Raw genomic sequence first — 25,363 nt, 5'->3', positions numbered from 1 at the left:
AAAATTCTAAACCTGCCGTTAACCAACCAGAATGTGTCTTGCCTTCTGTCCTTTTGCATATGGAGAGTTCTATCTCCAAGGTCACCTCAGTTGTCAGTTGAGGTTCCTCAGCGGCAGTTAATTTACTCGGCTTTCCCCATCAAACACATGACAATACAAATGACAGAATACGTGGCAATGCCCATTAGCCGTTTCAGCTAAACAGGGTTTCTTCACAAATACCACTATGTATGAAAACTGGGATGGACCGTAGTTAGCTCAATGGGGATAAAGAAAAGCGAGTGAGACAAACAAATTAAATGAATAAATAAACTAAACAAGGGCCTGAGGGAAAGGGGTGCAGGCGGAGACGGGGAGGCTAGGAAAGGTGGGAAGATGGAGGGAGGAGGACGTAGGAAAGGAAGGGAAAGATGGGGCGATGGAAAGGGGACAGAGGAAGGTTTCTGTGAACCGTCCTGAGAGCTCTGGGTATAGGGCGGTATATAAATTCAATAAATAATAATAATAAAGTAGGTGCCTGAGAGGAAGGGTGCAATAAAGCCAGTGGAGGAGAGATGGAGGAAACATACTAAGGGAAACATTGAGGAAGGATACTGGCGTGCTAAAGTGGGGTGTGTGTGTGTGGAGCAATTGTTATCCTCGGCAATTGTTATATTGTTGCGTCAGCTGTTTTGTAATATTTGTATTTATAACTTTTTCTTTTTCTTTTTGCCAAACCTTTCCTAGGAATGGTAACTGGCCATTTAAGGACTGGGTATACATTTCAGAAACAAAACCATAAACAATATCAGGCTCCAACATTAAATCCTTAATTTCATCTGTGTTGGTTTTATTACATGGCCAGAAACTTTAGATACACTCAAAAGTTACATCTGGGTCTGAGGGTGAACACCACAAAGAGTAGACTTAACATACAAAATTGGTCTTAGGGCAGGAAAATATTGAGAACCCTTGAATTTAAAATAAAAAAACTTTATTTTATGCAGTTTTGATGTCATTTGCCAGTAGGTGGCAGCAGTGCTACATGCAGTACTTATTTCTGTCTGCTCCTTGCTTAGCTATGGGCTACATTTTTGAAATCACAAACATGTTTTCCCACGGTTCATATCTTGAGCCAGATAAGCTCACCAATGATGGGAGATGAGAAGGCAAGAGCTTTAACATAGCTGAAGAAGTTCAGTTTTGGGTGATTCCAGATGGGTGTTTTTATCATAGAATTGTAGGGTTGGATGGGATACTATGGGATGCGGGTGGTGCTGTGGTCTAAACCACTGGGCCTCTTGGGCTTGCCGATCAGAAGGTCGGTGGTTTGAACCCCCGCGACGGGGTGAGCTCCTGTTGCTCTGTCCCAGCTCCTGCCAACCTCGCAGTTCAAAAGCACGCCAGTTTGAGTAGATTATAAATAGGTACCCTGTGGCAGGAAGGTAAATGGTGTTTCCATGTGCTCTGGCTTCCGTCACGGTGTCCTGTTGCGCCAGAAGCGGTTTAGTCATGCTGGCCACATGACCCGGAAACCTGTCTGTGGACAAACGATGGCTCTCTCGGCCTGAAAAGTGAGATGAGCATTGCAACCCCATAGTTGCCCTTGACTGGACTTAACTGTCCAGGGGTCCTTTATCTTTTACCTGTGGGTCCTCTAATCCAACTCCCTGCAAAGTCAGATGGCTTTATCTTACACATACAATTTTTTTTTGGCAGCATTTACATGACACTGTTGTCATTAAAGTGCCACTTTGTATTTTCTCCCATTTTATCCTTTCAGGATGTAAATCAATAATGATGCCTCCAGACAACCTGTTTATTGAGCATTCATTCTGATTGGTTTGTAGGGAGATAAACTGACATTTCATTTCATTTCACTTTTAATTTGTATATCGCCTTCTACATTACTATATGCAAGGTGGTTTATAAGCTGAAGAAACAAGACAGCAAAGTTAACACACGTAATAACAATCTGATTACAAAAAAGTCACAATAGCCGCTCCCCACAAAAACACATTTTAAAAGGGCATAGTTTTAAATTTATATCAAATAAAGCAACATTCAATAATCCATTAGAATATAATATTAAACAGTAAAATTAAATATCTGCAAATTATTAAACAGTTTACACTTATCAGTGACAATAAAGAATTACTAAAATATAATCAATAAAAATAAGAGCAAGTCACACTGCATAAAATAACACAAAACATACAAAACAATGTAAATGAATCAAATTGAGAAACAAGGGCACACAATTTACAAAATTATTATTATAACTTTTATGTCCCTGAACTCCTTTCTTACCAGCTGTTTCTGCTGTTCTCAAAGTAATGGCATGAGAAAGGTTCCTAGGCCTGGAGGGTGTGGCAAGGCAGGTGGAAAAAGCCATTGCCTGATGAGCAGCAGAAAGTCTCTCTCCCCTCACAGTTCTTCCTCTGGAGCAGCTCCTTCAGTGCTGGAGGGCAAGTGTTATCCTCACTTTCCAGTGATTTTGAGGGGATGGGGCTACAAAGGAGGAGGAGGAGGAGGAGGAGGAAGTAAAGTCTGTTGTGTAAGTGGAATGGCAACATTGGCTCTCTGTTGGAAGTTTCATTGTGAGGTATTATCAGTATGCTAATGACACCTTCTTCTTTTTCTCTTTTTCATTAAATACAGATGAAGCTGTGGAAATTCTGAATTGTCTGTGATCAGCATGGAGACCAGAAAACAGAAGCTCAATCCACACCAGATAAGGTAGAGGTTCTGTGGGTTGGTGGTTCATCTAGTATTCAACCTGTTTTTGGATGACTTTGCACACCGCCTGTTACCTTCAGCCTTATCTACAGAAACTAGTGGGTTTTTCTGCAGCATAAAATATCTTTCAGAGGTCTGCATAGAACAGGTCCTTTTAGATAGAGATAGCCTAGTTCCAGTTATCTATGCCGTGGTAAATCTTGTTCAGATTATTACAATGTGTTGCACTTGGGACAACATGCTGTACTTAGGACTGTTGCTAAGGACCTTTTATTAACTACAATTTGTGCAAAACACAGTAGCAAGTGTACAGGGCATATCTCACCTGTTCTCAGGTCAGGGAGCTGCACTGGTTTCTGGTCCACTATTCAATAAGCAAAGTAACCGTATACAAAAAACTGTTGCCAGGTTAGTCCCAGAAAACCACAAAGAGATAAAATAGCTAAGGTGACACCTTTCAAAGGACCAATTTTCTGCATCTGTAATGGCATATAAATTGAACTAGCGTTACATCAGTGAAAGTTGACCCACTGAAAGAGATGTGTGGTATTATCTGAATTTCTAGCTTGGCTCATCACCTCTACAAACCAGAATGGGAAAATACTCTGATTCCAAACAAATAAAATGAACAGAAGCCTAGGAAACTATCTAGTTCAGTATTGTCTGAACTGAATAGCAGTAGCTTTCCTTTATTTTAGGCAAAAGCCTTTCCCAGCCCACCCTAGAGATGCTTGGGATTGAACCTGTGATCTCTGGAATATAAAGCACCCTACCAGTGAACTATAGCTGCTCCCTAAACCTCTGTGAGAAACAAGTCTGTAAAATGCTACTTTCCAGCTGGCCTTTGAGATCTAAACCAAATGCAAAACAAGACTGTCTTACAAAATGTCCCTTACATTTCAGCATGTCAGAATGCAGGTGGTAGATTCAGAGGACCGCTTGAACTCTCATAACTCAGAGCTGCATAGAGGGAGGAAGAATAAAATGTATTGGCTCTCATCCTTAGGGCACCAGCATGCCTGTTCATAGCAGCCGTGTGTCAGTGTGTGTCAGACTTTTAGAAAACAATGCAAGATTATCCAAATCCCCAGATAATCTGTAGAATGAATGTGGAGTCCACAGTAGGATTTCTAGATGCACAGCTGAATCCTAATATTAAAGCAGAAATCCTTTCAGTCCTGGGTAAGAGCACCAGCTCCTACTAGAGTTCATTGGAAGCTGCTGTTTCAAATGGAAGGTCCAGTTCACTGAATGTGATGTAGTAAACCAGGGGCAGCCAATGTGGTGCCCTCCAGATGCTGCTCACATCAGTCCCAGGCAGCATGTCCAATGATGAGGTGAGTTGTAGTCAGAGCTGTAGGAAGGTCAGGTGGTACCCAGTGCAGAAAATTTATTGTCACCCCCCCCACACACACATTGATTTTTTTTTTTTTGCCTACAAAAATGGTTTTACGTTATTTCATATTTTCTTACAAAGGAAGGTGGATTCTGGGCCCCTGATAATAAGTAGGCGACTATGGACAGATACTTAAATCTACAGGATGGATTGTGTTTTGGCTTGTGTTATTTTATTTATATTTATTGTTTATTTATTTAATAAAATTTATGTTTAAAAACCTGCAAAGTGGTTTACCAAAACAAAAAAACACCACAGCAGTAAAATCAAGAAAAATCAGCTGCGTGCAGGGGGTGGGGTGGGGCAAAGGCAAGGTAAGGCTTAATCTACTCAGCCTAGTCTCATTTTCTTCACATAGGCCAACTTTCCAGGACCTGGGAAGCCCAGTGGAGGGTAGGGCAATAGGGTGGTTCATAAAAAACTTTAAAAAAAAAAAATGCCTGCTCCAAAGGTCTTATCTCACTAAACTAGGGATTATATAGCTATATCTGAAATTTCATGCATATCAGTTAATATCTTGACCCTGCTCCACTGAATTGAAATTTCAGCCTTCACGACATAGGAAAATGGCCAAGTAAACAGCTATTCTCGTGGAGGAGGGTCAAGATATTAACTGATATGCATGAAATTTCATATATAGCTATATAATCCCTAGTGTAGTAAGATAAGACCTTCGGAGCAGGCTTTTTCAAAAAAAGTTTTTTATGAACTGCCCTAGTAGGGCAGTAATTGTTCCTTGATAATTTGTCACCCCCCTCCATGATGGCACCTGGGGCAGACCCCCCCCTTTCCTACGCCCCGGTTGTAGTTCAGCAACATCTGGAAGGCACCATGTCAGCCAACCCTGTAGTAAACAGTAGCATAAAGTGCATGCATGGGAGATGACAATTAGGCTCTAAATCTTTTAAGATTCCAGCCTAAACCTAAGGCATTGAAAGTATGTTCATTAAACATTTCAAGTGATTCATATGTTGTTTGCCAACTGCTTGTCTGGAGACTGTTCCATCCATCTGTAAAAGTGTGATTCTGTGAGAAAGAAAGAAAATTGCATTCATGCAGAAACACACGTGATGCAACGATCCCATTAATATGCAATGCATATACCATCCTGTGTTTGGTAAAGGTGAAAGCTGTTTGCTGGGGGTTTTTTTGAGGGAGGTGGTTGCGTATAAAAAATGCAGAAGGTAAGTTGCGTGCTCCATTGTTCCACAATATCACACGGGAGCCTTAGCTTTGTCCTAAGCAAAATACTGGAGAGCACATTCCATAGCTCTGCATCAGAGCTAATGGATAATATTCAGACGTCTTACTTTTTTAATGTGTGTGTTACGTTTTTATTGTGGTCCCCTCCAGATGTTGTCATCCCTGACGATTGGCCATACTGGCTATGGCTGATGAAAACAAGAACATCTGGAAAGCACCCTATTGGTTACTCCAGTATTAGAAGGTTCAAACTGAAGCGTCTCACTCATATCCCTAAACCTCTTTCTTGCCCTTTCTTGATGTACTAACAATCTTGCTAATCTGTCCAGGTACACACTGAGCCAGGCAGAAAAGTCTGTTCTTTTGTGGGGCCTTTCCGTCTGCCTCACTAACTCCACACATAAAGGGACCCCTGACCATTAGGTCCAGTCGTGACCGACTCTGGGGTTGCGGCGCTCATCTCGCTTTATTGGCTGAGGGAGCTGGCGTACAGCTTCCAGGTCATGTGGCCAGCATGACTAAGCTGCTTCTGGTGAAACAGAGCAGTGCACGGAAACGCCATTTACCTTCCCACCAGAGTGGTACCTATTGATCTACTTGCACTTTGACATGCTTTCGAACTGCTAGGTTGACAGGAGCAGGGACCGAGCAACGGGAGCTCACCCCGTCGTGGGGATTCCAACCGCCAACCTTCTGATCGGCAAGTCCTAGGCTCTGTGGTTTAACCTACAGCGCCACCCGTGTCCCAACTCCACACATATGAAGCAGGAAAAAGAATTTTTCATGGGTACATCAAGGTGTTCATATTTAGTATGCCAAAAAGAAGGCCATCATTTTACTCCCTAGAATTTTTGAGATGGGGTTAAACACATCATATATAAAAACGTTTTTACAGGAGTGAGCATTCAATCATAGGACCTCCCACCTGTGCTCTGAATGGTTATTGCTACCTTTGACAACCTGGTGGTTTGGACTACAACTCTCATCAGCCACAGCCTACACAGCTGGAGCTGATGGGAGCTGTAGTCCAAAAGAGCTGAAGCCCACCAGGTAAGCAAAGAGTGGTACAATACAATCAAGAAGACTATGTGCTATTTGTCCACATATGCAAAAAACAAAAAAAGTAACTTCTTACTGAAGGCACTGTGAAGAGGTGGTTAAAGTTAGTGGTTTACTAAAGTGAAAGAACAACAAGAAGAGTAGAGACCCAGTTGCAATGTTTGAATTGTCTGGCAGGGCTAGAAATGGCGTAGATGTGTGCGTGCATACACAGGCCCCGAGTAAACATAAAGCTCTGAGCAAGCACTATACAGCCCACTGACCAGTGAAATGCAATCAGCACTGGAGCAAAAAGCATTCATTATTTAACCATGTATAATGACACTATGCTGCTACATAGCAAGGAATTAAGTATATATTCTGGAGTATTTGGCTAGGGTACCTGGAACAAGGGTATTTAAATATATGCATTTCAACCAGATAATATATAACTTACTCTTATAAAAGGATGCTAGCTGGCACTACGTTAAGATGTGTATTTCAAGTTGAATAGCAGTCTGGTTACCACAATTTGTTACGGACTAGAAGGACCTTTGGTCTGATCCGGCAAGTGTCTTCTATGTTCTTAGAACATGTAAATCTCTCCATTCCCAGACCTCTATTGGAGCCAGGATTATATGTGTCCTTTTCACTTGTATCTGGCCTCAAATGTTGCCCTGCAGAAGAAGACCTATTGTAGCATAATGAGCAAAGGTGGCTACTGAATGAGCTTTTGGTTGGAAGAGTTCAGGAAAAAACCATCTAAATGATACATTATGCATTGTGTATTTTATAGATGCGTACAATGAATATTTTAAAATCCATAGTATCCAGGCATTTGGGCATGGATGAACACACACAGGGCTCCTGTGCTGAATCATTCATGGAGCTTTTTGCATCGTTGACCCATAAGTTCCATAGAGTTGCACCCACTGCACTGAAGGCACTTGTGTTTCTGGTCTTGAGGGACCACTCACAGTCCTCTCCCTAATTCAGGGATTGATCTGGGGCATACGAGTAAGGTGTTCCTTAAGGTATCCAGGGCTTAAGATATTATGGACTAGTACAAAAACTTAGAACCTAGTCTGGTAGCAGATGGGAAGGTCTTTTAACACTGATGTAATGTGTTGGAGGCAATCTGTTACCATCACCGGTCTAGTTGCAGTGTTCTGCACTAGCTAAAGCTCTGGACCATACCCAAGGACAGCCCAACAAAGAACACATTTCAGTAATTCAGTTGAGGTTATTGATGCATAGACTACAATGGTCAGGTTGTCCTCGTGTCCTACTTATAGGGGATACTTCTCTGTTTGAAAAGCTCCTCTGCTTGAAGAGCTGTCCATTCCAAGTCTTAAGGAACTATAAAAACAGTGAGGAATAAGGGCCTAGAAGTTGCACATCAACAGTTAGCACCTAAACACCAGACTGAGTAGATTTACAGATCAGCTGATCACTGTCTTGCCCAGTATGCAGTGAATTATATTTCTGTTTTAATTAGAGTATTTCTCCTTCAATTTGCTGCTATGCACAAACATCTGCATATGCAAATCTGAATCCACCTTTGCCCTATTTTTATTTTTATTTTGTATTGTATTTTCCTTTTTTGGGTGATGTGTTAATGGTCACACTATTTTGGGCTCCTGGACTTGGCTACCTCAACCAGTCATCTTATCCTTAGTAATATCATGTACAAAACAAATATTCTATTAGTGAACCATGCAGCATTGCATAGGACAGATCTGCAGAGAGAAACTTGCCTGGTGGTCTATGGCAAATAAGTATTGCTGAGCTTGGAAGATTTTGTTAATTAAAGAGAATTTTTTTTAATTTTGATGTAAGGCCACCAATGTAGGGGCATTTCAAATTTTAGCGGCACCCTGTGCAAGGCCAAAATTCTGTTCTGCATGTGCACTATGTCATAGTTGTGATGCTCTGCAGCGTGTCCTTTGGCTTGGTGCCCAGCATGGGGGGAACCTGTTGTGTTGCCCTAAATCTACCTCTGACCAAAGCACCACAGTTCATATATGATTATAGTAGGTCTGCATTGGCAGTAAAACTAGATAATATTTTAGTAAGCTGGTAACTTTTATAGGCCTATTCACAATGATAGCATTGGTAGATTTTGTATGATATGCACTTAATTTATTTTAATGGATTTCACAATATTGGCTATAATCTGACACTAGTTGATGTTGCAGGGGGTATGGGGTTGACTCTCCTTACATCATGGGGCGGTGCCCAAAGTCTGCAGCCTTTAAAGAGACTGTGGATCCAGAGGTGCATGACAACTGCCACTAAGTTGCAAATAACCCCTTAGAATCATAGGATCGTAGAGTTGGAAGGGACCCCAAGGGTCATCTACTCCAACCCCTTGCAATGCAGGAACCTCAACTAAAGCATCCTTGACAGATGGCCATCAACCTCAGCTTAAAACCTCCAAGGAAAGAGATTCCACAGCCTCCCCAAAGAGACCATTCCATTGTCAAACAGTTCTTACTGTTAGAAAGCCTTTCCTGCTGTTTTGTTGGAATCTCATTTCTTTGAACTTGAAGTCATTGGTTTGAGTCCTACCCTCCAGAGCAGGGGAAAACAAACTTGTTCCCTCTTCCATAGGACAGCCCTTGAGATATGTGAAGATGGCTATCATATCTCCTCTCAGTCTCCTCTTTTCCAGGCTAAACATACCAAGCTCCTTCAATCATTCCTCATAAAGCTTGGTTTCTTGGAGGAAATGGATTATCTAGTCTCATTCCATTCTGATTTCAGGCTTGGGTTTGTGACAGAAACAGGTCCTAACTGAGGACCTTATGTGGAAGAAAGACTGTGACTCTATTGATTTTCCTAGTTCTCTCTGAAGATTTAGATATGGTTGACCATGGTATCTTACTGGACAGACTCTGCAGGTTGGGAGTTGGGAGCACAGCCTACCTCTAGGATCTGTTCTAGAAAGTGGCACAGCAAGTGATTAAATGCTGAGGCAAATGCATTAAAAATATAGCATCCGACTGTGGGCTGGCTTTGTTGGATGCGGCCAGAGGAAGCTACAAGCTTTTGCTATTTTAACTGGCAAAGCTTTGCCAGTTCTAATTGTGCTGCTCCTTCTGTAATCAAGACCCTATATGCTAAAAAGAACCAGGGCGCTTATGGGTGAGCCTTCTCTTTGGGCAGACAGTCCTAATTACTTAGTATGTTCTGGTTGTTCCCAAACACACTGTGCCTTCTGGGCCGTTATATGGCAATATTATCTGTTTATCTATGACTGTAGGCTGGTTCACACTTGGTGACTCAGGAATGATGAATGTGTGACCCAGCTCAGTTGTAAAACATTGTACTTGAGGCAAAATGAAGATTCTTTCTGTTGCTTTTGTTCTAAGATGGCTGATTCATTCATTCTCTCTTTCAAACACATACACATCACACAATACTGCAGCCATCTGGACATGAATGAGTAAATCAGACTCTAAAGACCTGATTTGTAGTAGTTTATTCAGTGGTGCCCACCATTTTCCTAAAACAAGCTTACTTTCCTACATAGCCCACTATTTGGGGGAAACAGCAGGCTAAAACAGCATTTCCCAAACTTGGGTCTCCACCTGTTTTTGGACTGCAGTTCCCATCAACCCTGATGTAATGGTTCTAGGGGTTGCTCGTGCGTAAGCCAGTGCTTATCTCCCCGGCTGGGTGCAAACACCTGGCTGGGTTGCCTAAGTGAACCTTTTCTGTCCGGACAGCCACTCACCCCTGGCTGACTCAATCGCTGGCAGAATCCGTCAGTGGGTGTTTCTTAAACTTCTTCCAGCAAAGAAGCTCTTTGATGCCTAGTCTCCTCCTACTCTCTCTGCGCGAAAGCCTTCTGCGCAAGGAGGGCGTGGGCAACGGAGGACCCCTACTCTCCCCGCTGGTCCCAGGCAAGGAGTCATGGGACCGCCTCGCCGCTTCCCCCATCTGCCCCCCTTCTCCACTGGTGCTACGCTGATTCTCTTCCCCAGAAGATGGGCTGCTTCTCCCAATCCCTGGACACTCTCTGGTATCCCTCTGGCTTTTGCTCTCTCCCTCCGGCACTGATGGCAGTTCCCTGACACCTGACCACTGATCCTGCTAGCTAGAACAGGACCCTGTGCTGGAATGGATAGCCCACAATTTGATAAACACCTGGTGCAACGCTAGTAAGAATAGTCCTAGTGAAAAACCCTAACCCTGAACAAACTGTATGTCCACACATCTCATTAGTTTTCCATGGTATATAATGTTGGGACCATGGCCTATTTATGCTTCCTGGCTGAGCCATTTATCCAATTATGTATGCTCAGAGTACAGCCAAGTGAGCAGTTTCATCTAAATATACAGTATGCTGCATCTCCCATGTATTTCCAACATCTTTTCTTATGAACAATAGCTTTTATATCAACCAAAAACATTTGCCCGCAGATGGTCCTCCTGTTCAATGCCAATATTTGCACAGGGAGCACTATGTCAATTGTTCCATCTGCACAAGTTTTCAGCTTGCCAGATGGAACGAGCCCTTCTCTTCCCCCTGTTCTGGGAAGTCTCCCTACCCCCTGAGGAAATTGGTGCCGGGTTCGGGATGGGAAGTCCCATTGCCCCAGCATAAGTCTTTGTGTGGGCTTCCGCTAGCAGGACTAGCTAGCTGATTCCTGCCCTCAGCATCACTCTCAAGAATGAAGAGAATAGGTTGACCTTGGAATATAAAGTATGGAGGAGAGTACTACGAAGTTACCTACAAAATCTGTCCTCTCTTCTGCCTGTGGGAAATTGCAATGATTTATGCAGAGATTTTATTGTGGTGAGTTTTGTTCATACAACTTCAGTGGTTGCATCTCTTGGATTTCCAACTGCACTGTGTGGGAGATGAGTCAAAACAACAAATAAGTCTTCCTAGTTCTTCCTAGTTCACTGGCATTACTAGCAGCTTTGTTTTTCCTTTTAACCCCTTTGCTGTTATTTGCACATTTGCAGCAACTCAGAGGCATGTTGTTAGATTTTTTCAACTAGATTAGTGCCTGTTTAAAAATGTGTACCCTTTTTGCTCAAACGGTCTCCAAACAGCTTACAACAGATTATAAACAAATACAATGCAAACAGTGTTCGAAACTCCCATTGTTCTAGACACATTTTGTGACAGGGAATTTCATTGGCACGAGCCGTTTCTGAGCAGTTTCTGTCTGTGCCTGCACCTGGAAGCTGCTATATAGGCAGACCAGTTGTCTGCAATAAATGTGTCTGACAGCAGCTGAGAATGTCATTGCTGTTTCCATCTTTTGCATAATGTATGTACAGAGTTTTCTGTCAGTGTCACGTGGATAGGTTCTCTATTCATTTATTTTTGTTGGCTCTGTGGGAAATTGGGGAGCCCAGAACATGGTTGGTTGCAGCGAATTTTGTTTATGTGTGTAAGGGGGTGGGAGTTGTTGAGTCAAATTAGCCATATCAATCTGCATACTGCCGGGGGAGTTATGCTGTTGTATCGCTGGGCTTTGTTGTATATGTAATAAAAGGAAGCCACACCAGGGTGAAGGCATCCTCTTGTCCCTGTGCTAATTTCAATTGATCGGTTAGCTTTTCTAGTCTGGCTGTTTCCCATATAGTTTGGTACCAGTGGTCTATGTTCATTCTTGACAGGTCCCTCCAGTGTCTAGTTAGGACACTTCTAGCAGCTGAGAGTAGGTGGCTCATGAGTTCTTTATAATGTGCGTGTGCATTGTTGTCTTGAAACACTGGTTTAGGCCAGAGTTTAGACCATTGGGTTTGTGGGGTCTTGGAGTAGTATTTTGTATATTGTTGATGCTAACCCCTTACTATGTCCCTCTGTTGTGTCAGAAGTTTTTCTAAGGTGGTTGGGGGTCTGGTGGCTGCTGCTTTTATTGCTGGATTATTTAAGAAGGCATATAGTTGGTGATGTATCAGCCAGAATGCCCCCTAGTTTGTCTTGTATTTCTTGTGTCGGCAAGGGTTTGTCATTTTTGTAGAAGTCTGTTAGGCGGTGTAAGCCTTTGGCTTGCCATGTTTTTATTTGGAAGCTCAGGCTTCATGGTGGACTAATGGGTGGTGGGCTGAGGGGATTAGTGGGAATGGGTTTGGGGACATTTTCTCTACTTTTTCCGTCCATGGACTGTGTGAACCTGTTTAATGTTGTGGGAATTTTCCTTAGTTTGTTTTGGAGGAATGGGTGCACTTAGCTGGCGATGTAGTATAGTTCTATACTGGGAATTCCCCATCCTCCTTCTAAGGGAGCTTATTCATAGCTTTTTGTGTGAGAAGATAAATGTTTTTTCTGCCACCTAGAGTTGGGTTGGGAGAATCCAGATTGGAAGGGTTTGTTATAAGCAGGTCACTTTTGGGGAAATTATCATTTTGATCATGGCTATCTTGTCTGAGAGGTTGGTTTTGTTCCATTTATTTAAGTCTTTGTTGATTTCCTGCCCTAGGGAGTGGTATAGTTTGATGAGGTTTCTGGTTATTTGTATCCCTTGAATTAGGAGCAGCACAGTTTATCTTTCTGGTGTCGGTGAATTCTTTTGGGATATGCGGGTGAAGAGTGTTGAAACACATAGCCTCAGATTTTGCGAAATTCACTTGTAGGCCCAACAACGTTGTGAAGATGTTGAGTGCTTTGGTTAAGGTGGTTGCTGTGTTTATGGGGTCTGGTGTTGTGACCATCAGGTTCTGTCTTTTATTCCCACTCCCTTGATGTCAGGGGCTGCTCAGAGTCAGAATGCTAATGGTTCAAGGGTTAGGATGAATAGAAAGGGAGATAGTGGACATTCCTGTTTTGTGCCTCTTTGGATTGCTATGGTATTGGAGTCCATTCTGTTAATCCTGATTTTTGCTGACGCTTTAGAGTAAAATTGTTTAGGGATTTGTAAGTTGGGGCCAAATTTCATATTGGTTAATACCTCCAATAGATATTTCCATTCCAAACAAGCAAAGGCTTTAAGGAAGCCCAGGGACACGATCATCAGTGGGGATTTGGTTGTTTTGCTGTGTTCAAGCAAATCCACTAATTTCCTAATTTGCAACTAGGGACAAAGCCAGGCTGGTCTGGGGTTATTAAGTTTGCGTAGGAAGCATTTTAAATGGTTGGCCAGGATTGATGTGAATATTTTATAGTCTTGATTTATCAGTGAGATTGGGTAGTATGATTCTACTTTGAGACTATCTTTGAATGGCTTTGGGATAGAGACTGTTTTGGAGGACATGCAAGTTTTAGGGATAGGGGCCCCTTTATGATGTTGTTAAACATGCGGATCATGTAGAGCATCAGGATTTCTTTGAATTTCTTCTAGAATTCTGTTGTAAAGCCATCTGTGCCTGGGGATTTGTGTGGCTTTAGGTTTTTGAGGACTGTCTCCATTTCCTCTGTGGTATTAGAACTGTCCCAAGAATTCTTGTTTCTCTGCAGTTAGGATGGTCATCCTGTTAGGAATTTTTTCATTTCCTGTTTGGTCAGGTTGTGGGAGGTATATAGGTTAGAGTAGAATCTAGCAAAACCTGATATTATTTCTTGGAGGAGAATGTTACATTGCATCACCAAAAAGGATGGTAATGTATTCATGCTTGGAGTGATTTGCCTCCCTGCACCTGTTTGCTAATAGTCTGGAGTTTCCCCCTCCATATTCGTAAAAGCGTTGTTTCAAGTATAGGATGTTGATCATTGTTTTATTAATTTCTAATGAGTCAATCTCCCTTCTTTTTTGTTCTATGAGGTTTTTGGGTTTTTTTGCTCCTGTTTGTTTGTAGCATGTTGAGAGGGCCGTGATACCCTGTTCTAGCTTGCTAATTACTCAGGAGGTTTGTTTGTTTTGTAAGGGATGCCTTTTCTTTTATATAGGCTCCTCTGGCAACTGCTTTCATTGCATCCCAGAGGGGGCTTGTTACGCTGGCTACACTATTGTTTTGGAGGGTCTTTGAGACTCTCTCGTTACTTGATTTGTGGTCAGTATGGGGCTAAAGAACCATGATGGGGTGGTTTGTATTTCCTCCATTTTGAGGGCAGCTTCTACTGTGGCATGGTCTGTGATTTTCACGTTTGTGATGTTTGTTGCTTCAACCAGGGGGATCAGACCTGGTGTGAGCAAAATGCTATCCAGTCTGGACATTGTGCCATGGTGCCCAGATTGGAATGTGTGGCTGGTGTTGCTTGGGTTCTTTGATCTCATATATCATATAGGTCTTCTATTTTTAAAAGCATTTTTAGTAGTCTATATGATTTTTTGATGGGGGGTGTTTCTCAGAGGAATGTTGCCCATGGGGATGTGTAGCGGATGTCTCTCAGGGAGATGCCTCTCCCATCTAAGTTAAGGTTGCCTCCTAGAATTGCTTCCCTTCAGATAAGGAAATGAAGTCTATCTGTTTTGAGTTTGGGGCATATACGGAACCAATTGTCAGTTTGTTTTTTCCATCTAGTGATCCCTTGGCAAAAACGAATCTGCCCTTTTTTGTCTTTTAATACTGTGGCTTTAAAATGTAGGTCTCTGCTGAGCACTATGGCTACCCCCCCCCCACTTTTCCTAAGCTGGGAGCCAACTGCGTGAACGATATTTTAAACCAAGCATTTAGCTCCTCACAACTGGCCCTTTTATTGCTTTTCAGAGAAACCCTGCCATGCACAAACCTGAAACATTGAAGTATGACACAGAGAGACAAGAAAATCAAGTCTTTATTTCAATTAACATTTCTTGGCATTAGGCAGATATTAAATAACACTGGAATGCACAAGACTATTAACAGAGATGGACCGCAACAAGGTAGGACGGCCATAGCAACTGTGTGTCAAATCACCTCACTTCACTCAAATGCCATTTTAAAAACGCTGTAGCCACAGTAAAGTGGCACTTCACTGATAAACACAGAAGGAAAAACATTCCTTTTAAATTTCATTAACACAGTAAAACGCTTGAACAATCAACAGTAAAAATGAACAAAGTGTTGCAATTGGTAATTAAACAGTGTTATTATCCACAAACAGCTAGTCATGCAGTGCCTTAATGGCAACCTTGCTATGCATAAATATCACTTTAAAAAAAAAAGATTTGAATAATCACAGACAACTAGAAGAAATGAAGCATGGATTCTACTTGATATATTAAATATGACCTAAATATTAAAAAAATTACTTCACCATATATATATATATTTATAGTATGTATATATATATATGAATGGAAAGACCATTAAGTAAGTGCAAGCAATTTTCCTCATAGCAGGAAACTGGTATCATGCTCTTTAAGAAAATTCTACTCAATTTATTCCACATTTTATATCCATTTTCTGGGAAGCAAATTAAAATGCCTGCCATTTGTGTTGGTCAAAAGGAACACATGTCATCTCTTTCTTAGGAGCTAACTAGAAAGTCATCTGTTCATATTAACCAAGTGATGTGCAATAAACCTCTCTTTAACCTGCCATTGTAAACATACGCTTCAATTATGTTAGATGTGTAGAGTGAATCATAAGGGGAAGAAACGAAGGACGGGATAGTGGAAGGAGGAATTTGCATCAATGTTGGTGAGAGGAGTGAGGCTCTTTTTCACTTGGATACACAGACAATCTGGCAGTGGAATCTCATCCACTAGCCACTGAGGAATGGTTGAGAAGGCATCCATTTACGAGTAAAGCTTGAACAAGCCAGTAATTTTCTTTGCAAACTGTCCAGAGTTTAATTAGAACTGACTTGCACTGCTTGGATCACATTGTAACAACCGCACGATAGAGGGATCACTCTTGGCACCTTTAATAAACTCTTCGAGAGATAGTTTACCTTGAAGGGAAACAAGAGAAAGATACAAAATCAAATCATTTTCTCTGCCAATAAATGGCAGCCAAAAGTAACTTACAAAAATAAACTTAGCCTCTCAATTATTGGCTTTTAATATACCTAATTAGTTGCCAATGAGTTTAAAGATGAAATATATAATCTTGAAAAGATGAGCCAGGCAATTATTACGACAGATCTAACATTTCCCAGTTCAGGGTGCATTTAGATAGCATTGTGAACTTTGCACTCCAAATGATGGTACTAGCAATACTTCTAGGTCCTCCTAATAATCCTTATTCCAAAGATCCTAGCAGGCTGTTCTTGGGATGGGCTGTGTAAGGAAATCTTGATATGATGTAGACAATAGAACAATAATCAAGAGTGTGAACCAGATAAGACTTTCACATCCGTTTGCATATCCCAAACACTCAAGACAAATGCAGATATTTTTAATGGAACTGACATGAAAAGCATATTTAATCTCAGTAGTGATTCACTGCTCCCTTGAACTGACACCTTGTAGAGGTGTGAACCTGAATAAATCCAGACAGCAGCTGAATCTCACTCAGACATATATGTTTTTGAAACAAATGTAGAACACCTCCCTTGCTCTTGGACTATGGCATACAAACCAGTGATGTTGATCTATTTGTACCTAAGTAGACATAAAAACCAACTACTCTAGTTTAGCTTATTTGCATGCTTGGCTATCTGCATCAATGGAAATATTTGTGCTTCAATAAAAATGGCTTACATTAATTCCAAATTAGAGCAGAACTACACATTATGAGAAACACAGGGCAACCTCTGAAAGTGACACCCTTGCTGCAGGCCCAGATTATGTGAATTCACTATGACTCATTGCCATACTTTGGATTGTCCTGAATACCACCATTTGGTAGCCAAGCCCCAAACCAAAAGTCCTGTTGGATGCATTTTGGCTTGCCTGCTGATGAAATTGTGTGGTGATTGATAATATCATCATTTATCTGTTTTAGACCCCTAAGCAGTAGCAGTTGCCAGGACATTAGCTTGTTCGTCTCTGCATAGTTCCATCCTTATTTCGGACATTATGGTAGATGACAATGTTCAGCTGGTGATATAGTGTGATTCACCTAACCCTCACATGCATTGTGGTTCACGAGATATATTGCCAGGTCAAAAATATTATGAAGCTTATCATGATGTGAACTTCAAACTGGTTTTCAACTATCTATCAATATATCGCCCAGCCCTAGAAGTGATAGAGTTATTTCTAGGATGATTTGGTTGAACACAGATATAACCTCCAGGGACATCACGTATTGTGGAGGCCATCTTTGCTTGATCAAATCATCCTAGAAATCCCAGGGATAGAGCAGGACAGACGTTACACAATGGAAACATGCATCTATTTCTCTCTCTTTTATAGCCTTTCAGAAGATCACAATTAAAAGTAGCAGGATCTCTGACTTAAAATTGTGATACTTAATTTCTCCCACAACTTGATGCTACTAGAGAGAGAAAGATGCACTGTGCTTACTCCAAAATGCACTGGCGCCTGAAGTGTTAATGAAATGCTTGTAAAACCTTGAGGAAGCTCTCTGAGCATTCAAAGAGTACAAATACAGTACATCCAACAACTGTTACCCCACCTCTCCTAGGGTAAATGTTCTTCTAAGAGTACCAGCCAGCAAAGGACTTCAGTGAAAACTGGGGAGTCAGCAAATGAAAGGTATAGCATAACTGCCAGCCAGGAAATCATAGAGCCTGTAATTCATCCCATGATTTCCTAGCAGGGAAAAGAAATTACATTCTAGGCATAATTACTACTCTCCTGATTTTGGTGAAGTCCTCCAATAACTGCTACCGTATTCTCCCCTTCCAATTGAAGTTGGGGGGTTTTTTGTCGTTGGGGAACAGGGTAGGAGCTGGGAGGATTGGGATGAAGCAGAAAAGTTGGACGCTGCTTGAGATACAACCTATCTGGTTTTAAATCTGCTCACAGTGATTTGAGCAGGGGTGGTCTCATAGTTGAGCGCTTCAGTTTAATATTCTCACCCCTTCTCGAAATATGACTGTTTCTTAACAATGTCTATGTACTGCATAAGGTAGGGTTCTTCCTTTTCCAAAGCTGTTTGAACACTGTGTTTACTAATAGGTAGCTTTTATTTTAAATAATCACTTTGAATCATTGATGCACATTTTGCATTTGGTGCCTCTGGAGAGAATTTTTAATTTATTTATTTTTTAAACCCCCACTAAGTAAAAAAAAAAACATTTTAAGGCAATTTTTATCCCAGTTTTGATTGTTCCTATTATGAGAATAACTTCCATCACATTTATTTTGCCAGAGGGGAGGTTATTAATGTTGGAAGTCATGTAATACCTAGCATGAAAGGGGCTTTGTTCATGCCATTGTTATCAACTGAGATGTTCAATCTTTGCAAGGCTAGGACACTTCTACCCTTGTGGGATTTTAAACCCCCCCCCCCATTAAATATACTCACAGTTAGGTTTATGTTTTTCCTACATTATAAATATTACTTCTTATTTTGATAACTATTATATTTTTATGTATTCTCTTATGCCGTTAGAGAGGTAACATTTCATGGAATGAAAATCTTAGCTATTCTTAAGTCCTGCTGCAACGGTTATAATTCAGCGATTGCTGCATTAGCCACATGCTCATGTTATGAGCTGCACTGGTGATTTATACCCAAATAAGTCTTTCTTGATTGTCACAATCTCCCTGAAGGCACCATCAGTATTTGAGAATGGCTCCCCAGTTTGGGATATGAGTCATGGGATGGAGAAACCCCATTTGGGGATATATTTTGAGATCCCACTGTCTGTAATTAAATACCGATTCCAAATTTCCCCTGAGGTTAGGCTGGTCTCAAACTACGGTCTCAGAGCAGTCACACCCACTGTCCTATCAAATCTCAGTTCACTTCTTTATAGATGGGTAAGAGTCCAACTAAGTGGCGACTGTCAAATAACATCTTGATCCTTCCCCCTTTTCTTCAGGTCATTAACAAAACACCTGGAAGAAGACTGTCCCACTTCTTAATAAGAATTAGAGTCCTCCACCACAGCAGTTTTTAAAAGTGAAAAAAAGAGACACTTGGTGATGCAGTTGGGCTCTCCTGGGTAATGTATCGTTTGACTCGAAGTTATAACTGAATTGTTACCCTTTTCATATGATTCAGCACACTGACAGTTTTAACTGTGCTGCACTGGGTAAAATGGATTTGACACAATATTTTAACCTGTACAATTGCTGTGTTATGCAAAAGAGTAGCTAACTAAATATATGTGCTAAAATGCTCAAAATACTGCAGTGAGAATAAACTACAAACGAGGTTAAAAGTACTAAAGGTAAAGGGAACCCTGACCATTAGGTCCAGTCATGGACGACTCTGGGGTTGTGGCGCTCATCTCACTTTACTGGCTGAGGGAGCCAGTGTACAGCTTCCGGGTCATGTGGCCAGCTTCTGGCGAACCAGAGCAGCGCACGGAAACGCTGTTTACCTTCCCGCCTATTTATCTACTTGCACTTTGACATGCTTTCGAACTGCTAGGTTGGCACTTATGCACTAAATTTATTTCAGTTGCAAAGCATTGCTTGGCAGGGACTGTGGTCCTGGAGGAGAAAAGTTAGGGCATGGATAAAGGGTTAAAAATGCATGCCCAGGTGTCACTCCTCACAAATGCTGCTTTCAGCAGACTACATTTTCTGCAGCCAAAGGGCTAGAACATGGTTTGGTTGTAAAAAATGGAAATGTAAGATCTTCAGGTTGTTTTTTTTTTTTTAAATGTATGTGTCACAGATTGTGGCCATGTAGATCTCTAGACCCTAGAGATTAAGGAGTGATGAGCACATGCATACACACACCAGTGTTCCAATTGTGTTTGTTATAGTAACTTGCTGCAAAAAACATACCATCATTGTTTGTGTCCATCTGTCTGAATATTTTGTCTGTTCGTTTCTCTGGAGTTGATTCATCCTCTGGCATTTTCATTACCGAAGATACCATTTTGTAGATTGCCTACAGGAACAGCAAAATACAGGAAGTCAGTTTTGCATCCTTGAAGGAAGTAGTGGAAGCTTATTTTGCAAGTTATGGGAAATAAGTGATAAACAAAAAGCAGAACATGTTGGTCGTTGTTTATGCTGTTGCAAAAAAAAATCAGGACACTCACTATGATATGTACATAATGTATTCTCCAGATACTGCATTTGCTTGTTTATATGCCAACTTACATTTTTAGGCATAACAAATACACAGCCCTTATGTTTTCCTAGAAAATGTCCATCATTTTGATAGATTGTGTGTGCGTTTTGTTTACTCATTGGGAGGAATGATGCGTGAATGCAGAGGGCTGCACATTTGGAACTGGGTCTAAGATTTGTGTCTGTAAAATATATAATAAGTACCTAAATATTTTCTGTTTGGTAGTCTGGTACAAGATGAGAAGAATTTAATCTGGAATGTGCTCCAGGCATGTGGACACTGATCAGGATTATGCACACCTTTAAGTGTTAAAATATGTAGTATGTATGTTTGTTAACAAAAGATACCATATATACTTGAGTATAAGCCGGTTCACCACACCACAAACCTGGTGGTGGCGGCAGTGGCGGAAGAAGCTGGCTGCTTGTTCCTCCTCCTCCGCTGCTGACAGCGGCAAAGGCAGCGGAGGAAGAATGAGCAGCTCGAAAGGCTCCTTTCGGGCTGCTCGTCCCTCTGCCACCGCCCGCCTCTGCCTCTCGTAAGAGCAGGCATAGGAGCTATGATTGGGAGAGGCACAGCGCAGCGCCTTCTTCCAACCGCTGCTCCTGTGCCTGCCCTTGCGAGAGGCGGGACCAGCGGCGAGAAAGGGCTCCTTTTGGGCTGCTCGTCCCGCCGCTGCCTCACTCGAGTATAAGCCGAGGGGGGCTTTTTCAGCATAAAAAATGTGCTGAAAAAGTTGGCTTTTACTCGAGTATATACGGTAAATGAATTATACTGTACTGGGTGAACTTCCTGTGCCCTTCCTGTATCGGTTTACTTACCTGCACTATCTCAAGCATTTCTGCACGGCTGATGTAGCCATTGCCATCAAGGTCATACATGCTAAATGCCCATTTCAGCTTCTGCTCAAGTTTCCCCCGTGAAGTGACACTCAATGCGATTATAAATTCCCGAAAGTCAATCGTCCCATCGCCATTGGTATCAAAAGTGCGGAACACATGCTCTGCAAATTTTGAGGCATCGCCGTAGGGGAAGAAGTTAGCATATATCTTTTTGAACTCTTCAACAGTCAAATGGCCAGTTGGGCAATCTTTTAGGAAGCCTTTGTACCACTCTTGCAGTTCATGGTCTGTGAATTCTGTGTTCTCTCGGAGGTCCTGGAGCACTTCGGGTCTCAGTTTACTGTTCTGTTTCCCCATTTTGTTCTTGGTTAATGCCTAAGAGCTGCAACAACAACAAAAATCCGGTCATTCTTAAAGCCCCTGGTGACATACAAAACACTGTGTTTTAAACACAGATATTAAACATATGGGATGGCAGAAAAGGGTGATGCATATATACTGAATTTAAGAGAAAACGGGTTGTTTCATGTAAAGAGAGGGCACGTTTGATTAAAAAAAAAATTCAGAAGAAACAGCCAACATCCTTTCCACTTTTGCCCAAGTTTACTTCTGCTGACTGTATCTCCTTCTATTCCACAGTGGCACAATGTGGATCACTATGCAATAGTTTCTTTCTCTTCCATTTTGATTGCGGGTGGCGCTGTGGTCTAAACCACAGAGCCTAGGACTTGCTGATCAGAAGGTCGGCGGTTCAAATCCCTGCAACAGGGTGAGCTCCTGTTGCTTGGTCCCAGCTCCTGCCAACCTAGCAGTTCAAAAGCACGTCAAAGTGCAAGTAGATAAATAGGTACGGCGTTTCCGTGCGCTGCTCTGGTTTGCCAGAAGCGGCTTAATCATGCTGGCCACATGACCCGGAAGCTGTCTGCAGATGCTGGCTCCCTCATCCTTTAAAGTGAGATGAGCGCCGCAACCCCAGAGTTGTCCATGTCTGGACTTAATGGTCAGGGGTCCCTTTACCTTTACTTGTACTGAACATAAAGAGTTCTGAGTCCACCCCTCCATTGTGAGTTGCTTCCATAAAAATAAAAGAATCCTCCTTTGATTTAGTGACGGCTTCTGCTAACCAAGAGGTGAGGTTCTTTTTTGCTACTTTCCACACTCCCACACTTTTCTGGAAAGTTTCCTAAACTCTCTGGAGCAGGTTTTTTTTGGGGAGGGGGGCAGGCGGGCTATGAGTATTTCTCCAGCTGTTGTTGGACTACAACTCCCATTATACTTGACCACTGGTACTACTAGCTAGGGATGATGATAGTTTTTGTCCAACAACAGCTGGAGATCCAAGTTTGAGAAACACATGGCTAAATTAAGGAGGGGGAAATCAGCAAAAATCACCCTCCCACAACTTCCACTGGTGGAAGGCTTCAACTGGTCAAAAGTCTTTTCACAAACAGAAGAGCACAATTGGACATACAAACTTATTCTTTGTGTAACAAGTTACAAAAACCATTATAACAAACTATTCCTCAAGCATAGAATTTTGTTCTCCCAACACTTTGGGTACCCAATCATAATGATTACAGTCCTACTGCTACTACTTAATTTGCCACCTCCTAAGAAGACCTATTATTCTTATTACTTTTAACACTCTTAGGACAATATTTCTAGACATACTTACTGCAGGTTCATCAGATCTGTCCTGAAATCATTTCCCATGTTTGTCATGAGTATATTCAAGCCCAATTTCATATCTACATGTACATCTTTATCACCTCAGGCGTATGAACAAAGTGGCAACATACAGTATTTTACAGGAATTTCTAATACCCAAAGGTATCAACCAATACTGTCAATGTGGTGCCCATTTTAGCATATAAGTTTCTTCCTCCCATCATAAAAATATTGTCTAATATAGACATTGAACGTTGGGCTTTCTTTTCGCTCAACCTTCTGTTCTAGCTAAACAAGCACACAGTTGGAAGGCCAAAGATTTTAGAAATGTTTTGAAAGTTGATTGAAGAATTCCAAAACAAATAAGCAGGATACAGGAAGAACAGAAGGAAATATGATAAATTCACTGGGAGGCCTGGGCTAACAGCCACCCCTATGTTTAATGGGATTACTCTAGAGGAGCACTTCTCTCACACTCACTATCACATTACACAGAAGTTCTCAAGGAAAATTCATTTGTGAGTATTCAGAGCGATTAACCTGATTTAACATGTATTTAACAAGCCAGGATAATAAACCCAGGACCTGATCTATCCATCCTGCTTCAATGCGACCACTAGCATTCTTTACAGTTTGAAAAGGAAACAGTAACTCTCTGTACTATCATCCATTGCAGGATGACAGTGTCAATTTGCGAAGACCATGCATCAAAACCCCTCTGAAAAGGATCTGTGAGAAACCAAACTCTGCCTGCTTCCAGGTTTTGGGGGGTGTTCATGGCAGTGGGCCAATCTGAAGAGTCATAACAACAGGCTGAGAGTGCAAAATAAACTTTTAGTAGCTTGCTACACTGAACAAGCATTTTTCCTAAGGATTAACTTGATTCATACATATCTACAAAAGGAAAACGCCACTCTCATTAAATAGGATTACAAATAGATACAAACACCTCTTTCTCTCTTAGCTGTGAAAATTTGCTATGTTCCTCTCATTCCCAAATCCAGTCCATTCAGCAACATCAAGGGGATTTGTGATTGGCAAAACAATTATACACGAATCATTTGTTTAAAAACCCCAATAAATATAGATTGGAGTAGCACTGAGTGCAGTACTCTTGAGCTACATTTGGAGAGGGGAAAATAAAGAGAGCTTTAATGCACACACTGGAATCATTGGAAATAATGACGGAATGGTCTGTATGGACTCTGGTCATGAGTTGTCAAAGCAGCTAAATACTTTAGGATGCTAAGAGCAACTGTTCTTCCCAATGTCACGAGAGCCACAGTATTTACAGTATATGCAAGCAGAGATTTGAAAAAAGACATTACATAAAGTTTGCATACACATTAGCTAGCAGCCACGGTAATATGCAAACTGAATGTTGGGAAAACATTACCTGCATGAAGAAATAATTAACAATAATAAGTCACTGCAATCTGAATGCAACCCATTATTTCAAAAGGGATGTGTACAAATGGGCTAGTTTGTCTGTGAAGTAGAATGTTTCAATCGTAAGATAATGGCAGCCAGTGCAGTCAGGCTGGGAATAGGTTCAAAGCGACCTGGCCACCAAATTCTGAACCATCTTCAGAGGCAGCTCTATGTATAACGCGTTGCAGTAATCTAACCTAGAGGTTACCAGAGCATAAACAACAGCAGTCCCTGTCCAGATAGGGGCACAGCTGGAACACTAGCCAAAGCTGATGGAAGGCACTTCGTGACACCGTGGCCACCTGAGCCTCAAGCAGCAACAAAGGATACCTTCCTTCAGATATAAGAATTCATGTACACAAGTGAACACATGTACAATCATATTTGAAATATAAAGCCTCATGAGAAATAAGTCTTTAAACAAAAGCAAGCTGCCTGTAAATTCTTTTCCTGCAGTCAAAATTTTGATTTATACTCCATTCCATGGGGCGAATGGGGAGTGTATGGGAAACACATTACATACTTTTAACCTGGATCTCTTTTTAAGGTTTATCATTATTTCAAAGAACTTTTCAGGTTCTTTGAAATTCAAGTAATTCAGCTATCAAGAAGGAATACATTTTGTGCCTGGTGCAACATTATGCTTGTAAAGCATCCAACTATTACATATACAGTGGTACCTCTAGATGCAAACGGGATCTGTTCCGGAGCCCCGTTCGCATCCTGAAGCAAACATAACACGCGACTGTGCGTCTGTGCATACGCAGGATGTCATTTTGAGCATCTGCGCATGTGCAAGCAGCAAAACCCGTTACTTCCGGGTCGCCGTGGAGCAGAACCCAAAAATATTCATCCCGAAGCTACTTCAACCCTGAGGTATGACTGTACCTTCTTGACAGTGGCACCTGCCCTGTGGAATGCCCTCCCACCAGATGTCAAAGAGATGAACAACTACCAGACCTTTAGAAGACATCTGAAGGCATCCCTGTTTAGGGAAGCTTTTAATGTTTGATGTATTACTGTATTTTAATACTTTGTTGGAAGCCACCCAGAGTGGCTGGGGAAACCCAGCCAG

General features: G+C 41.6%; 1 protein-coding gene and 1 long non-coding RNA gene across 2 annotated transcripts in view; one reads left to right on the top strand and one right to left on the bottom strand.

The window, feature by feature from the left end:
• The first annotated feature begins 52 nt into the window (after positions 1–52).
• Positions 53–23,705, top strand: LOC308473646. The gene is made up of 4 exons (XR_013984132.1): positions 53–281; positions 2,641–2,718; positions 19,140–19,262; positions 23,534–23,705. It is a non-coding gene; the product is annotated as an uncharacterized lncRNA (long non-coding RNA).
• Positions 15,015–25,363, bottom strand: part of HPCAL1 (hippocalcin like 1) — a 75,123-nt gene continuing 64,774 nt past the window's right edge. The window contains exons 2-4 of the mRNA XM_080999400.1: positions 21,169–21,571; positions 20,056–20,161; positions 15,015–16,133 (exon numbers count right to left, since the gene is read on the bottom strand). Coding sequence (XP_080855526.1) covers positions 16,036–16,133; positions 20,056–20,161; positions 21,169–21,546 — 582 coding nt within the window. The 5' untranslated portion in view covers positions 21,547–21,571 and the 3' untranslated portion in view covers positions 15,015–16,035. The remainder of the gene's footprint in view (positions 16,134–20,055; positions 20,162–21,168; positions 21,572–25,363) is intronic.

The sequence above is a fragment of the Podarcis pityusensis genome, assembly GCF_964106645.2.
Source record: "Podarcis pityusensis genome assembly, chromosome: 3".
NCBI lineage: Eukaryota > Metazoa > Chordata > Lepidosauria > Squamata > Lacertidae > Podarcis > Podarcis pityusensis.
This window is presented reverse-complemented; position numbering and strand designations above follow the sequence as displayed.